This window comes from Vanellus vanellus, assembly GCF_965231255.1.
Source record: "Vanellus vanellus genome assembly, chromosome: 2".
In the NCBI taxonomy this organism is placed as follows: Eukaryota; Metazoa; Chordata; class Aves; order Charadriiformes; family Charadriidae; genus Vanellus; species Vanellus vanellus.
In genome coordinates, this window is record NC_138906.1 from 150,680,821 (window position 1) to 150,697,901 (window position 17,081).

Consider the following 17,081-nt stretch of genomic DNA (forward strand, 5'->3'; position numbering starts at 1 on the left):
CACCTCCCGCTGCTGTCTCCACCCTCGGTGCGTTGTGACTCCTCCTGGAAAGCGGTGATGCTCAAGTCTGCCTGGACTGGATCCGCTCAGTCCCGTGCAATGCTTTAGCCAGCTGGCAGTGCAGGAGGGCTCTGCTTTCCCTGCCGCCGCCGCCTCCTCCTCCTCTGCAGGAGGGAAAGCTCTCATCTCCACATGAGAAAACAGCTTTTTAACCTGTGCGAATGAGCCGGAGCCTGAGAGGGATTAACTTGTCTGGTAATTGAATTTACAAAGACTGAAAGTCCAGGTGCCTTCCAGTGAGTGGAGGACAGTAGAGGAATGGGACTGTGACTACACAGAGAATGTGCTCTGGGGCTGCGGCTCACCCAGGCTCTGCTCCACTCACCCTTTTGCAGGGGACCACGGACAACACGTGCTGAGACCGAGTGCTGGGCAGAAGCAGCAGTGGGCTGGTGAAGATGGAGAACGGCACAGGGGACGAGCAGAACCAAACTGGGCTGCCACTATCAAGCCAGGAAATCGTTACAGCTGAATACCAAGTGGTCACCATCCTCTTGGTCCTCCTCATCTGCGGACTGGGCATCGTGGGCAACATCATGGTGGTTTTGGTGGTCCTCAGAACCAAACACATGAGAACTCCCACTAACTGCTATCTGGTGAGTCTGGCTGTGGCAGATCTCATGGTGCTTGTGGCTGCAGGACTACCCAATATCACAGAAAGCCTGTATAGATCCTGGGTGTATGGCTATGTGGGGTGTCTCTGCATCACTTATCTCCAGTACCTAGGGATCAATGCTTCTTCTTTTTCCATCACTGCCTTCACTATTGAGAGATACATAGCCATCTGCCACCCAATCAAAGCTCAATTCCTATGCACTTTTTCAAGAGCCAAAAAGATCATTATTTTTGTCTGGGCTTTCACCTCCATGTACTGTATGCTCTGGTTTTTCTTGCTAGACCTTAACACAGTAGTCTACAAAGACACTACTGTTGTGTCCTGTGGCTACAAGGTGTCCAGGAGCTATTACTCTCCTATCTACATGATGGACTTTGGTATATTTTATGTTGTGCCAATGGTATTGGCAACTGTCCTCTATGGCCTGATTGCTAGAATACTGTTCCTGAACCCCATCCCTTCGGACCCAAAAGAAAACTCTAAGACATGGAGGAATGACGTGGCTCGCCAAAGCAAGCCTGTGAATTCCAAGATGACTAACAGGAGTTTCAATAGCACTATTGCTTCTCGAAGGCAGGTAGGAACGGCAGTTTGAAATGGCTTTCTGAAACCTAAACCCCACTTCTTTTAGAGATCACTAGTATAAATGTGTGAAAGGGGGTAAAATATATTCTCCCTTTTTGCTAAGTAGTCAAGCTGAAATTCTGCGATATGTATACACATAGGTATAAATATGTTGGGGCTTTTTCTTGTCTATTCATTATTACCCACTGCAAGGACTGAAAAACAAATATTATTTTATTTCCTATATGAAAAAGCAATTAGGAGTTGTCAATAAAGAATGAAATATTTTAAACTGTAGTTTCCTTATATTGCAGCCTGTTAGTAAACCTGTCAAATGTACAAAGTGACTTGAGTTATTTTTGAAATCTGAAGAGATGGAAATAACCTGGGAGTTTAGGAGGTTTCAGATTTTGTCCCGGCTAAGGCACTGTGTCACTCTGCATATGCAGCCAAGTTGTTACTTTTCTTCTGTCTCATTCTCCTGTGAAAAGTCCACTTCAGCTTAAGTCTGTATATAAAAATGCTTTGTAAATGCTAAGTATCTTGGTTATTCTGTCTCCTATAAAATATTTTTGTGTATTGATGGCACAAAACTGAAGCATAGGTTTGACTACCTTCTTTTTATATTGTTAAACATGTGTGATTATAATATAGTTAGTAGATTAATTTTTGGCTATTTGCAATAAACCGTGCTGCCTCATACTCACACAGCCTGCAGCGGGTCGCACAGCCGGGCGCAGCGCTGAGAAACGCGGGGTGCACCGCTTCGCAGCTGGCGCTGGGGAGCAGGAGCCGGTGGGGTCAGGCAGCTCGATGGGAGCGTTGGGGAGCAATGCTCCACGCTGACCGACTTGCCTCGCCGCCCCTGGCCACCGCCGCAAGGCACCCCCGAGGGTGGCTTTGCCAAGCAGGATGCTTCTACTGCCCTGTGCTGTACAGTTCCCTCCATAAGCAAAGCTGAGGTGTGCAGCTTCTCAAACGAGCTGAGTGCCCCCCCTTGGGTGACAGGTTGAACTTTATATTCTTCTTATTTTACGTAGATTGTTACTGTTTAATGAGAGGGACCATTTTCCCTTATTACAGAGATGGCAGTGACCTCGAAAATTAACTGAGCCACCTGCCAGAGCACCGAGCGCTCAGAGAGCGCTAGAACTATGCTTTGAAATGCACAACTGAAACACATGCACCAGGTTATATTTAATTATGTGTCTCCAATTGTAGTTAGTAGACTAGAAATGTTTCATTTTGCTTTTCTTTGTCCAATAATTCGTAGAAGAAGATAATCTGCTTTTCAAGTTCTTAATATCACTTTAGTATACATGCTTGATTATGTGTGCTTAGCATCACTTGAAAACCAGGCAAATCTTACATTGAGCATTGCTGAAGGTGGATACTATTACATTATGAAACCAAAAAATAAGGATTATAATGTGATATCTTTTATGTCTTGTAAAGACAGCAAGACTTTTTCTAAAAGGCTAAGTTACTTGATTGTTTAAAGTAGCACCATTTTGAATAAAGCTAGCATTTGCATATAGCACAACATAGGAAGCAAAGCAAGAATAGCGTGGCATTATTAGCAATATTTTTTATATAATAGCAGCATGCAAAATATAGCCAGTGGTGTAAAATGGGAAAACACAAGTCCATATTCAAAGAAATCTAAAATCTCAACAGTTAGCAAGACACACAAGCGAAAATTTCCTGCTGCTCTGGCAAAGACACATACAGCTAACACTATAGTTTGGCCTCATACTGAGTTCTACTGTCATGTAAAACTGTCTATGTGCCTTCTTGGAACTGTGCTTGCACTAGAGTGACTCTGCACTAGTGAGACCACAACTGGAATACTGTGTCCAGTTTTGGGCTCCCCAGTTCAAGAGGGACAGGGAACTGCTGGAGCGAGTCCAGCGAAGGGCAACTAAGATGATTAAGGGCTTGGAGCATCTCCCTTATGAGGAGAGGCTGAGAGAGCTGGGACTCTTTAGCCTGGAGAAGAGAAGGCTGACAGGAGACCTCATTAATGCTTACAAGTATCTAAAGGGTGGGTTGAAGGAGGATGGAGCCATGCTCTTTTCAGTGGTTCCCAGTGACAGGACGAGGGGCAATGGGCACAAGTTAGAACACAGGAAGTTCCGTTCAAATACACAGAAAACTTTCTTTACGGTTCAGGTGACAGAGCACTGGCACAGGCTGCCCAGGGAGGTTGTGGAGTCCCCTTCTCTGGAGATTTTCCAGACCCGCCTGGATGCAGTCCTGAGTGATGTGCTCTAGGCAATCCTGCTTTAGCAGGGGAGTTGGACTAGATGATCTCTAGAGGTCCCTTCCAACTCTGAAACTCCATGATTCCATGATTCCGTGAGTTGCATACCATGTCCAGCATGTGGTCTGTAGAAAAAGTGACAGGATATGTGGTGTACTCTTCCTAGTTCTGCGGCAGTTCTCATATTTACCCAAGAACTTTTCTACAAAATGAAATTTGTGCATGTTCCTGTGCTGGGTTGGCTCCAGCTGCAGCCAATCACCCACCCAGTCGCTTGCTCATTCCCCCCCACCAGCAGGATGGGGGAGAAAATGAGAGGAAGAGGAGCAAGAAAGCTCATGGGTCAAGATAAGAACAGGAAGATAACTTAGCAGTTATCGTCATGGGCAATGCAGACTTGGGGAAAATTAACTTAATTTATTGCCCCTTGTTATAGGCACAGGGTACACTCAGTCCCTTCTATGAGGGGGGCCATGGAGAGTTGCAATCAGGTTGCAGAGGTTTGTCATTCCTTCCTTCTCTTTTCCTGTTTCAGTGTGTGTCCTCCATGAGCTGCAGCCCCTTCAGGTGGTGCCTGCTTTGCCAAGGAGCACCTCCTCCTCTGACTTTGGTGTCCCCTCTGCTGTTTATCACTGTTTTCTTCTCTTCTCCCCTCTCTCTTTCCAGCATTTTTTCCATTTCTTAAACTTGTTTTCACAGAGGTGCCACCAGCTTGTGTCCTGTGGTGTCCACAGGGCTCAGGATGGATCTGTTGGAGCTGGATGGAACCATCTGTGTCCAGCATCGGGCAGCCCCAGGCCTCTTCTTAGAGACGCCACCCCTGCAACCACCCCACTGTCAAAAGTTGGACATGGAAATTCAGTGCAGTTCCATTGAGTGATTATGATTAATTACTATTATAATTAACCTAGTATGCACTCATATTTATACAATATATCAGAATGAAACAGTAAGTTAGATAGGTTTCCTCAACTTTCATGAAGGTTTAACTTAGGAATTTCATAACCATTTTGATGATGATTAATCCAACATGGCGGTATGTGAACTGATTTCCCCACTTAGTCTGACCTGGATTGCTTGACTAATCTGGATTTATCTTGACCCAGACTGCTAGGTCATACCATTTTCTTTAATTTTTGTGGGACTTCCCATTATCTCATCTATGTTTGGAAAGTTTTTGATTGTTAAGAAAGGTCAAAACTTGCTTTGGGTACCTGATACCTGGGTAAGAAAGCATTCTCTCCTCTACCTGTTGTTTTTTAGACTTTTTTTTAACCTATATTATTGTGTTAGCATATAGCTATATAGGTACTGTCACCTTTGTGTTTCTACGACTGCTTCCAAGAATTTGTCTTCTATATACAGCCAATATCTTTTATATACAGTCAATACTTTCTATTGTGAGTCATGCAGTTATGCAATCTCAGTTGCTGTCTTCAAAAATGACAATACGTCACTTGCGTTTCAGGTATGAAAGTTAGCCCAGAACTAGAAGCTGACGGACTAAAAATGCAAAGACCAACTTGGAAACCATCCTAGATTCAACATCTAGGATGCTTCCTCCCACCTGGCAGCAATAGAAAGAGCAGGGCAAGAGAGGAACAATCCTGATATGGCGTCTAGAACAGCTCTGTGCTCAGGAAAGAAGCAAATCTAGAGTAAAATAACCATTGCCTTACAACTGTAGAGGACAGCTACGTAAGCTGAGGCATGGGTGGGGGGGATGGTGGGAAGCTCAGCAGTGACATAAACAGGGGGGGAGGGAGGTGGCTACTCTTGAACGAGAATAAATGGACCATGTTCAGTTTTGTCAGAACAGATATTTTCAGTCTCTGATGTAAACAGACATAACGCCAGCACTGAAGGGGGAAAAAAGTGTTCAGGTGGTGAGAGGACTTTTGTTTTGTTTTCAAAACAGAACAGCAATTTAGAGCATTCTATGATTTAGAAAGAAGGCCTGCAATATATTTTAGAATGGTGAGTCAAGCCTATTTTAACATATTTTTCATGTGAGAAGCCTAGGGATGAGCTCAAGATGAAGCTATAGTACATCTCCAATGAACGAAAACCAGCTCTTCCAGGTAGAAAGTGGTCCTCTGCTTACTCATTCCATTCCCTGCCTTTACCCTCCCACCCACACGATTTAAAAGTCACTGATCTATGCTAGTTCTAGGAAATATTTATTTCATTCCAATGTTTGGAAAGCTAACAGGAACAAAATCTGTTTACTAAAGAATCAATACCCCCCATACGAACAACCACCAACGGACAAAGCCTTCAAAGCACTCTTCAGGGCCCCCTGAAGTTTTTGTTCAAAGCACTGCAAGACAAAACTCAACAGGGCAGGGAAGACAAGCAAAAAAAAAAAAAAAAAAACAAACAGGTATAAAAATCAGTCTTTTTTTGAAATGTCAGAAGAGAGAGAAAGGCACAAAATAAGCTCTTTTTTTCTCATAAAATGTCTCTGTTTCTAACACATTTTTGTTTCACTGGACAGCAACTGTTACTGCTGATGTTGGACAACTACCGAAATTATGACTTATTTGTTTACACTGCAAACTAAAGTTCTTCCAAGGAAAGGAGCACCAATATGTACCCTTAGGATGTGTCAAACTCCATTCTTACATCCAATTCTGAAGAGCTAAACCAATCCCACTTGTGCAACATTTATTCTGTTTTACAGAACTGTACTGGCTAGCAGGGTGTGATAGATGTACTTTAAAGGTTCTCAAAAAGAGAACTAGTTTTATTTGGCAGTCAGGCATTGTTTTGTACATGGGAGTCTGTTTTCAATTCACTTTGTACTTTCCATCAGGCTCCTGATGTCCCAGAAGGAACAGAAACCCGTTCATTCTGCCTTGTCTTTGTCAGAAGCTAAATTCAGCTGATTGACTCTTTATGGAAAGCAGTAAGAGTCATTTATTTATTAGAGCTTGTGATCAGCCACTACAAGTCAGTAGGCAACACTTGACTTTCTCCTGAGGGAAGATGCCTGCCAGAAGAAAGTGAGATATTGGTATGCTCCATTTTCAGAGGAATCAGTTTGTGCTCAACATTATGTGGCATTAGGTCCTGAGAAATCACTAACGTGACACTTGCTTTTAGTATTGAAACATGTAGGTAAACCTTCAAGCCTGTGTTTAGTTTGTGACTAAAGAAAAATCTTAAACACCTATTAGGTGTGATGGAGCTGGACATGACTGTTTTGAATGGGTTTTCAGCTATGCTCTGCAAATAAAATAACCTTGCTAGACTGAAATTCATATATAGCTGAACAATACTGTTGGAAAGCATTTGACTGCCAATAGGGGCTTTCAATGATAAACAGCGATATACTTTTTGCAACAGAAAATTAAGAGAAAATGAAAAGTTGACTGTGAGTAAGGTGAGACCTCTTTGACAACAGTTACATTACAGAGTATTTCTGCTGGGTGATTTGACTAATTTGAACCTGAGAAAACAGAATTAAATAGTTCTGGTGTACATAGAATCACAGAATCATAAAATGGTTTGGGTTGGAAGGGACCTTTAAAAGTCATCTAGTTCCAACCGCCCTGCAATAAGCAGGGATATCTTCAACTAGATCAGGTTGCTCAGAGCCCCATCCAACTTGACCTAAAATGTTTCCAGAGATGGTGCATCTACCACCTCTCTGGGCAACCTGTGCCAGTGTTTCGCCACCCTCATTGTAAAAAAAATCTTCCTTATATCCGGTCAAAATCTTCCCTCTTTTAGTTTAAAGCCATTACCCCTTGTCCTAGCACAACAAGCCCCGCTAAAATGTTTATCCCCATCTTTTCTGTAACCCCCTTTAAGTACTGAAAGGCTGCTATAAGGTCTCCCCGAAGCCTTCTCTTCTCCATGCTGAACAACCCCAAATCACTCAGCGTGTCCTCATAGGAGAGGTGTTCCAGCCCTCTGATCGTTTTGTGGCCCTCTGGATCTGCTCCAACAGGTCCATGACTTTCCTATACTGAGGACTCCATAGCTGAACAGAATACTCCAGGTGGGGTCTCATGGGTGGAGTAGAGGGGCAGAATCACCTCCCTTGACCAGCTGTCCATGCTTCTTTTGAGGCAGCCATGAATACAGTTGGCCTTCTGGGCTGTGAGAGCACATTGTTGACTCATGTCCAGTTTTTCACCCACCGGCACTCCCAAGTTCCTCTCTTCAGGGCTGCTCTCAGTCAATTAATCCATCAGTCTGTATTGGTATTGGGGGTTGCCCCAACCCATGTGCAGGACCTTGCACTTGGCCTTGTAGAACTTAATGAAGCTCACATAGGCCCACTTCACAAGCTTGTCCAGGTCCCTCTGGATGGCATCCTGTCCCTTAGGCATGTCAACCACACCCCTCAGTTTGGTGTTGTCTGCAAACTTGCTGAAGGTGCACTTGATTCCACTGTTTATGTCATTAATGAAAATATTTGAAAAGTCAGTCACACTGTCTATATCATTGGTGAAGATATTAAACAGCACTGGTCCCAATACAGACCCCTGAGGGACACAACTGCTCACCGACCTCTGCTGAACATCAAGCTGTTGACCACTACTCTCTGGATGCGAACACCCAAATGATACCTTGTCTACCAAATAGTCCACCCATCAAATCCATATCCCTCCAATTTAGAGAGAAGGGTCTTGCGGGGGACTGTGTCAAAGGCCTTACAGAAATCCAAATAGATAACATCGATAGCTCTTCCTTTGTCCACTGGTGTAGTCACTCCATCATAGAAAGCCACTAGGTTGCTCAGGCAGGATTTGCCCTTGATGAAGCCATGCTGGCTGTCTTGAATCGCCTCCCTGTCTTCCATGGGCCTTTACCATAACTTCTGGGAGGGTCTGTTCCATGATCTTCCCAGGCACAGATGTGAGGCTGACAGATCAGTAATTCCCAGGGTCCTCCTTTCTACCCTCTTTAAAAATGGGTGCAAGTTTTCCCTTCTTCCAGTACCAGGGACTTCACCTGACTGCCATGACTTTTCAAATATCATGGGGAGTGGCTTGGCAACTACATCAGCCAATTCCCTCAGGACTCTGTGATGTATCTTGCCAGGTCCCATAGACTTTTGTATGTTCAAGTTCCTCAGGTGGTCACGAACCTGATCTTCTCTTACACCGGGAGCGACTTTGCTCCCCCAGTCCTCATCTTATGGTTCATCCACTCAAGAGGTATGAGAAGAGAGGTTGCCAGTAAGGACTGAGGCAAAAAAGTTGTTGAGTACTTCTCCTTGTCCATTGTTACCAGTTTGCCAGCGTTGTTCATGAGGGGGAGTACACCTTCTTGGACCTTCCTTTTCTGGCTGACATACCTGTAGAAGTGCTTCTTATTATTCTTTATGTCCCTTGCCAAGTTCAGCTCCAGCTGCGCCTTGGCCTTCCTGATGCCATCCCTACACAACCAGGCAGCATCCCTGTACTCTTCCCAAGATACCTGTCCCTGCTTACACTGCCTGTGCATTTCCTTCTTGCCCTTTAGTTTGACCAGCAGGTCTTGACTCAGCCATGCTGGTCTCTTGCCTTCCTTTCCTGATTTCTTACACCTGGGGATTGAGAGCTCTTGCGCTTTGTTGAAAGTGTCCTTAAAGATCTGCCAGCTCTGTTCTGCTCCCTTGTCCCTGAGGGCAGCGACACATTTCCTCAAGTTAAACAGGAGGGAAGTTGAGAAAGCAAAGTTTTCCAGCACACTTCAGTTGAACCCAGGTAATAGAAGATGAAACTTCAAAGCTTGACAGGGGAAAGATCAATATGATTAGAAGATGATATCATGGCAGAGTATCTCTTAAGGCCAGACAGTTCAAAGTCCCATTTATTTGATTCAGAACCAAAGAAGGAACTTCAATGCAAATGAGCCAACAAAGGACTTTGTCTCAGACCCCTCAGGACCTTAGATTAAAGAAATTCCCCCCAATATTTTGTTATAATTTCACAGAATCACTGATGCTGTCAGGTGCCTCTGGAGATCATCCAGACCAACCCCAGTGGTAGTACCACTTTCAGCGGTGCTGCAGTTGGCTGAAAACATCTGGATTGTTGGCCTCCTGGGTAGCTAGCTGTTCTGCAACTTTGTTTTAGTTTCTTCATTGCAGTTGCAAAGGCAGATGCAACAGATAGATAGGTGTCTTGTTTTTCAGCCATGCAACAGCCCACCAATTTGTGTCTCTGCTGTTCCAAAATGGTCTGTTACTGTTACTTGCAAACGATCCATATTGTTAAGTTTCCAGAAAATACATTCACTGAGTGTACCCTAATCAAAATTAATAGCAATTGAGCAAACACTAACTGCAATTGCAGGTATTTGTAGTATATATTATAGTGTATATATAGTATTATAGTATATATTATAGTATATATAAACAGTAATGTGCATGCATAAATTCAGCCTGGAAAAAAATACAAGTGCCTGTACCTAAGATTTGACCGTATTGTCCATTGCCAAAAACAGCAGACAAATCGAATTTCTCATTGCCTCTATCAACAGAAGTTCATATTCAACTTTGATTCAAAAATTTCAGCTTCAACTTTACAAATTCCTGAAATTAAGCTAATAATTATTTAGTCTTTACTCATAGTCTTCCTTTCTGCATCTTTACACCATAAAATACCGAAAGTATCAAAATAAATCTCAACATTTCTTTTTCTTTGATTTTTCATATACAGCACCACCACAATTCCACTTACTTCTAAACTGTCTTTGCTTACCGAAATAAAAGAAATAATGGCTCCTATTTGAACTTTGGAAGGTTTAGACACTTATTTTACAGTTGTTGTTTAGGGTAATGAAATCAGAGCAGACGTACACCTGTGATGGTAAAAGCTGAAGGTTGATGACAGTTTCCCTTCTTGTCCATTTTAGGCATACTATTCCCAAGTCTTTTATTAAAAAGACAAGAGGGAAAGAAAGGTTTCATTTCATGAACAGAAAACATGTTATTCAAAGTACATCAGGGCAGATTCCACAATAAAACAATGGTTCACTAACAAGTAACACCAACCAACATTAAATGTTTCTTTACAACATACAGTAAAATGGAGAAAAACTATTTCTGCTTTTTAATTTTTTTTTCTGCAGGTGCTTAATTTTGCTAACAGTGCTTTTTTTTTGTCTTCCCCCCCCAACCCCCCACTAGCACAGGTACTAGGATCTCTCAGCATTTCTAAAACATAAATTTTTTTCTTCTGATGATTTGAATCATTTTGTTCTGTTCATTTGCAAGAAAATGTCTTGAAGACTTAGGGTTTGTGGGAAGGAAGAAGAGAGTGAGAGAACTTAAAATTGAAGCATAGAAAAAGCATTTGCCTGCCACACAGGAAAACTTTGAAAATGTAGGGAAAATTAAATCTTTTTTTTTTTTTTTTAAGAGTACCTGTTCTGTGAGCTACTTCGGTAAGCAGCTCATCACATTTTAAAAGAGAGCAAGAGGCCAGGGGAAGCAGATGGGAAGACAAAGAAGCAGCCTAGTTCCCTTTTATAGTAGCTAAGAGCACACACATTGTCTGGCTGATGTGTTCATGGAAACACAACCTAAGCTGTGTGCTTCCTTTTCTCTTTCCCTGATGCTCCTCATTTGTCTGGTCGTCCAGATGAGGTTCTGCTTCTGGATGTGTTGATCTCATCCACACTTCCATTTTATCCCATCTAGCTCAGCCAAAAGATATTTTTTCTTGTCCATTTTCAATATTAACATTGAACTACATATTTTCAGGTAGATTTCATACTTTCCCCAAAGGAATTCCATGTTTCCTCAAGTATCAAGGGGACTGTGAAAAATAAATACAGACTTTGATAGCAAGTGTGCTTATTTATACTTGGGATGGAATCCAAATCACTTAACATTGTGCATATCTCACAGAGTTGCTTAGTCCAGTCAAATCATCTAGGGTCCCTGCATGGTCAATTAAAAAGGTAGGTTACCCTCTAGAGAAAGTCCTCTCTTAGACATCGATACAGTAGATGGTGATGTGCCCTCTAGAGAAACCTCTCTCTTCTCTCACAGCAGAGCAAGCAGATTCCAGCTCGCAAAGCAAGATAAATTCTGTATGGCTTACCTGAAATCCTCAATCACATTGCTTAGTTTCACTTGCAGTGTTATTATATCAAGACTTTAATCCTTTTATTTATTTAATCATCCTCCTCATTGTACAACTTTTTTTGGATTACAAAGTCGCGGGCTGGCATATACAATCTCTGTCCACTGCAATGAACACCACCAACCACGAGAAAAAAAGATACTATTACATGCCTTTAAAACACCAGAGTGACTCTGTGGCACTGTAACTTAGAAAGTATGACTATTACTTTTACCTGTCACTGTGAGAAAGATTAGTGTTCAAAGGAAAAGGAAGCAACTACCAAACTGTTAAGTATCATGGTAGTGAAAATGTCTCATAAAAGCACTTCCTTAGAATAACAAGGTTTTGGAGCAGGAAGAAAAAGGAGAATACCAATTCAGAATTAAAATATTGGGAATCTATTTAGTAAAAAAAAAAAAAAAAACAAAAAAACATTTTAAATATTTTTCAGAACATTCTTAGAAACCAAAAGATAGGGCTTGAAGCGTGGTTGCGTGCAGCCAGTTACACATTCAACCTCAAGCACTTCGCTATCATTCAAAGTACACTCGAAATTTGGACTAAAAGCCAAAACCTTTTAATCGTGTTTTCAATCTCCTTAACTAAAAACAATTTGTACTCTGAGTGTAGGATACACAGTGCACATCTACAAGAAAAGAGCCATTAGTGTATGCTTGCCTTCACCTGATTAATGAATCAGGACGGTAGTGCCTCTGCTTTCAGGGAGCTTTGCTGTACGGTTAGAGACAACAGGTAATAAAAAAGCAGGTTCTTAAAAAAGTTTCTCCCCTTAGCACTCCAGTGAGGTAAAATAATTAGCCTCCCTGTCCCACAAATGATAGTTATGCTTCATATGAGGTGATTTGAAAGTGGGTATGGCAGTTTGTTTAAGCAAAGTGGAACAAACTTTCCTCCAAGCTGTTTCTGTGCAGTCCCATCAGTCCCAGTGCAGACTTTTGGTGTGGATAAGAAGGCAGCTTTGGCCTAAATCATGTGTTTAGAAGCTGGGTTCATCTGTAAAGGCAATTCCAGGTGTAAAAAAAAGACCAGGGTATGTTTGTGACACCTTTGGGACAGAAGCCCTGAGGGGTGCCTCAGCCTGCGGTGGGGTGGTGACCCCTCTGGCCACACTGGTGAGAAAGTGAGCAGTGCCAGAGCACCTTCTAGGAGCTGCTGTCGTCTGCCCAAAGGTCATGTTCTGAGGTAGGCGGTCATGAGAAGACACTGCCTCTGGAGCCATCTTAGGGAGGATTTACCTATGGGCAAGTAACTATCTGAACTCAGGGCTTTGCATTGGGTCTCGGAGACACAACCACTACTGGTCAGGTGGATCAGGCCACTGAATTGCTGCCTGGCAGTATAGACCTTGTGCCCGATTTGAGATTTTTGGCAGCTTTGGAAGGACACAATGCAGCCTGTTTAAAATGATGGTGAATTCTCCTCACTGGCCTGCACTGACTGGACCACCAAGAGGTGCCACCCACAGCCACATGGTTCTGCCTCTTCTGCATTGACTGTAGACCCTGTGGCAGAGTATGGGTGCAGAAGTTGGATCGTTACGCTGAGCAAACCAAAAACCTGCTCTACATAGAAGTGCTTAGTTTTCGGTTGGATCAACAGTCTGACCTGACCGGCACCCTGTGGGGGACCAGCACAAGGAGGGAGGTGAGAACAGGATTGCCCTTTTAGCTGCACTCACAGGTTACTTTGGCTTCAGTTTACGTTAATGCCAGGAAAGTCTGGAGTCTGCGCACTGCGAGACAATGTCTTACCTGGCATAAAGCCTGACAGCGTGAAGCTACCCTTTTTGGCATTCTTAAACACGTTCAAACCTGCAGACTGAATTGATCTCAGCTCAGGGCACTTTGTGCTGTAACCACGATATTTTTTATCTGGTACTAACAGCCAGTTCTAATATATTGTCAAATCACAACCTCAAGAAGATGAACATGGCAGCAGTACAAGCTAGTGGTGCTAGACAGAAGGAGAATGCACATCAGGCTGCCAGTATACATAAATTCAGCTAATAGTTTGCACACTGCATACATATATGCCTTTGAGGCATATAGGACCCAGTCACTTCAAGAGTAACAGCCTTTTTTTCATTGCTGTAAAGTATTAATTGTGTGACTCTCAGCTATCCCCTTCCTGACAGTAAGATCAATTTATTTCTAGTTCAACCCAGGATTTGAATTGACAGCTGCACCGTTGTAAGTGATTCTCTGAGCAATTGTTCTTTAAAGACATGTTCAGAAGAAATGTAAATTGCCAATGATCAGTGGGTATGATAACAGAGTCCCCTGCTGAGTTTCTGGTGGCAAAGTACTTTGATGCCGGTGTAGACTGTTACCCACCTGCCCTCTGAATGCCTGAGCTGACACATCTGTTAGTTGGGCTCAGTCCCATTGTTAATTCCAGCTCCGCAACTGGTTACTTTCTTCCTTTACATGTGGATTATTTTCCACGATGAACGATTATTCTCAGTGGAATGGATTTGCTCCATTTGGAGGTTCAGGCTGGAGCTGAGCTGGAGGGAGGCGAGATAGGCGTTGAGGAGCCCTGAGTCTTCCTCAGCCAGAGCCGGCCAGCACTGGGTCACCTCGCTCTTTGCAGCCATGTTCACAGGACTGGTCCTTTCAGAAGTGTTTCGGAGATAAGGAAAAAAATCATCCTTTTAGCTACCTGAGACATTCACATTTGCATTTTGCTCTATTATTATGATGGTTTGTGCACAGCAAATAAGAAAAGCAGCCTACAAGTCAGAAGGAAATGTATCACTCAAGTGACAAAAAAAGGAAACAATATTTCTCACTCTCATTTTTTACTTCTACTGAACACAGTTGTAGGGAAATCAAAAGTGGGAGTGAAGGGAGAATTATAGGATCAAATTGTAGCCTTTGAATATGTGCATTTGAAGATAGATACATAGCTACAGATATATCAATATGTAATTTTGCTCTTCATCCCATTCTTTATCAAAATATCTGTAACAAACCCAACAAATTTGGTTATATGTTTATGTGCCTTTCTAGATAGCTAGAAGAAAATGCATCCCTGCAGACTTTCTATATAATGAACTATCTGATCGGGAGACAAGATAATTATATACTCTCTTATAAGTTCAAACAAGAAAGCACACCTAAAACTGGCATGTATACATGAGTGATTATAGTGGAGATATCTCTCCCACCTCACTTCAGTTGAAACTCATCTCTTATTGATCTACATCCACCCTTTCTGCAAGAAATGAAATTATAACCCATACAGCCAGAATGTATCCTGTGGTTACAGGTGTTGCTGTCCCATTGAAGTATAATTTCAGGTACCCAGAAAGGATAACAGAAAGTATAACGTGACTGAAGCAAAAGTAAAAAGTTCTTTAAACTAATCTGTCAATAGGCAACAGCAGTTTTATGTCAAGAAGAAAGGCAAATAGTAAAAAAGAAAAAAGCAGTCAAAAGAAGCAGTTGCAGCTCACCAAAATCAGTGGCAACACTTTCCAGTTCCTGCATAAACAGTTAACCAAATAATCTCCTGACTCACACCATACTGTCCCACTGTCACATCTCACTGTACTTTCTACCCTGTTTCTTAAGACCTTTCAAACTTTCTATAATGGACTAGGGAATACCATATATCCTAGCATTAAATTATTTACAAGAGAAAGTTATTTTTTTCTAACTACTTAATTATTTCTTGTTCACTTCTTTTCAGCTGTCCTGGGTATCCCCAAAGGTTGTATTTTTCTTTATTCAAAACAAATCTACAGAACAGATGAAAGTTCTTATAATAATCAAGTTTTATCAATAATCCCCTTTTCCTTGGCTGTGTAAACTTTAATTGACATTTCAGAGTAAACATCAAATAATAAAGATCTAATTAAATATTGAGGATTTGAGGAATAGGAATAAATCTTTTTTTATTATTTTATGGCATTACTTTTCGCTTTTGTAAACTCTTAGTGTGGTTGTTAATGCAGATAATCTGAGTAGGCTTTAGGTTCAATTACTTTACAGACTGTACTAGTCTAAAGGAGGAGGTCTATTGTGATTGGAAAAAATGGCCAAAAACTTGTATCAACACCACCTTCCAGCTTGAGAAGCTGCAAATCCTCAGGTCTACAACAATTAGCTTACTGGGATGTCATCTAGAAGAAATCATTTAGTAAAAACTAGGAGGACTTTTGAGCCAGTTTATTTTTTTTCCTTCTTATTGTAGAAAACCTTTCTGAATCAAATATTGATCAAAAATTCTCTGCTGAAGAGACCGTCTGTAGTTTTGCTTTGGCCCTAGAGATGGAGGAATGCACATGGTGCTTTCAAGATGAGTACTAACCTTCTGCCCCTCTTCTGTCTACCTCTGTGTTCCCCCAGGTTACTAAGATGTTGGCTGTGGTGGTGGTCCTGTTTGCATTTCTATGGATGCCCTACCGCACACTGGTGGTGGTCAACTCCTTTCTCTCCAGCCCCTTCCAAGAAAACTGGTTCCTTCTATTTTGCAGAATCTGTATTTATTTAAATAGTGCCATCAACCCTGTAATTTACAACCTCATGTCCCAGAAATTCAGAGCAGCCTTCAGGAAACTCTGCAACTGCCAGCAGAAACGGGACAAGAAACCGGCCAACTACAGCGTGGCCCTAAATTATAACGTCATCAAAGAGTCTGATCACTTCAGCACTGAGCTAGAAGATATTACCGTCACCAATACCTTTCTGTCCTCTGCAAAATTGTCCCTTGGTGATACGTGTTTGTCCTCTGAGGTAACAGTTAATACATTTTAATGTTTGGTGTATAATCCTCCTGAACCAGAGCGTGTTCATGTGCGTGGGGCTGTGCTGGAATAGCTTTCAGCTGGGGCAGCACAGCGGAGGACCAGGGAAGGCTGGCCGTGACAGACAATACCCCACCAAATAGGTCATGGTGGGGAGGGAGAGTTGCCCAGCTCTGGAAAGTGATGTTCTCAAAGTGCCTTGTGCCTTGTGAGCAGGAGGATCTGGGGTACAGGGAAGGATGAGTAGAAACACATGAGTTAAACCTTACTCCCTGAGGAGAAGAGGGCAATGGTGGAGCATCAGAGAGTGGTGCTTGGGCATGGTGACTCATGCACACGTCGGGCAGGAGGGTGGGCATTGGTGTCTGAGCTGAGAGATTCCTCCTGGGTGTACTCTGGCTGCCTGCAGGAGGGCAATGGGGCATTTGCTTGTCCCTCAGCCCCTCGCTCCAGCTCGGGGTTAACTAACCCACTGCCACCATGCAGCTGGTGCTAAGAGAAGACATGGATATCCCCCACAACAGCACTCTGGTCCTGAGAGTGCTGAAAGCTACATCCATTTCTGCGCTACCTACACCATCTCCATGTGTACCACATCTCTCTGACCCAGCTCTCTTCTATGTGATGATGCATGTTTCTGCTTTCATTGTGCTTTTTTTACACAGTACTGCTTAAATGCTGTTCTTAAGCTTGTATACCTTAGATCTTACAATATAGAAGATCCACAGAGAAGCT

General features: G+C 42.6%; 1 protein-coding gene across 1 annotated transcript; it reads left to right on the plus strand.

The window, feature by feature from the left end:
• Positions 1-437: 437 nt before the first annotated feature.
• TRHR (thyrotropin releasing hormone receptor) lies at positions 438-16,356 on the plus strand (the record flags this gene model as incomplete). Its single annotated transcript, XM_082499251.1, has 2 exons — positions 438-1,253; positions 15,949-16,356. The coding sequence occupies exons 1-2, from the start codon at positions 459-461 to the stop codon at positions 16,354-16,356; spliced, it is 1,203 nt and encodes a 400-aa protein (XP_082355377.1). The 5' UTR covers positions 438-458.
• Positions 16,357-17,081: the final 725 nt, after the last annotated feature.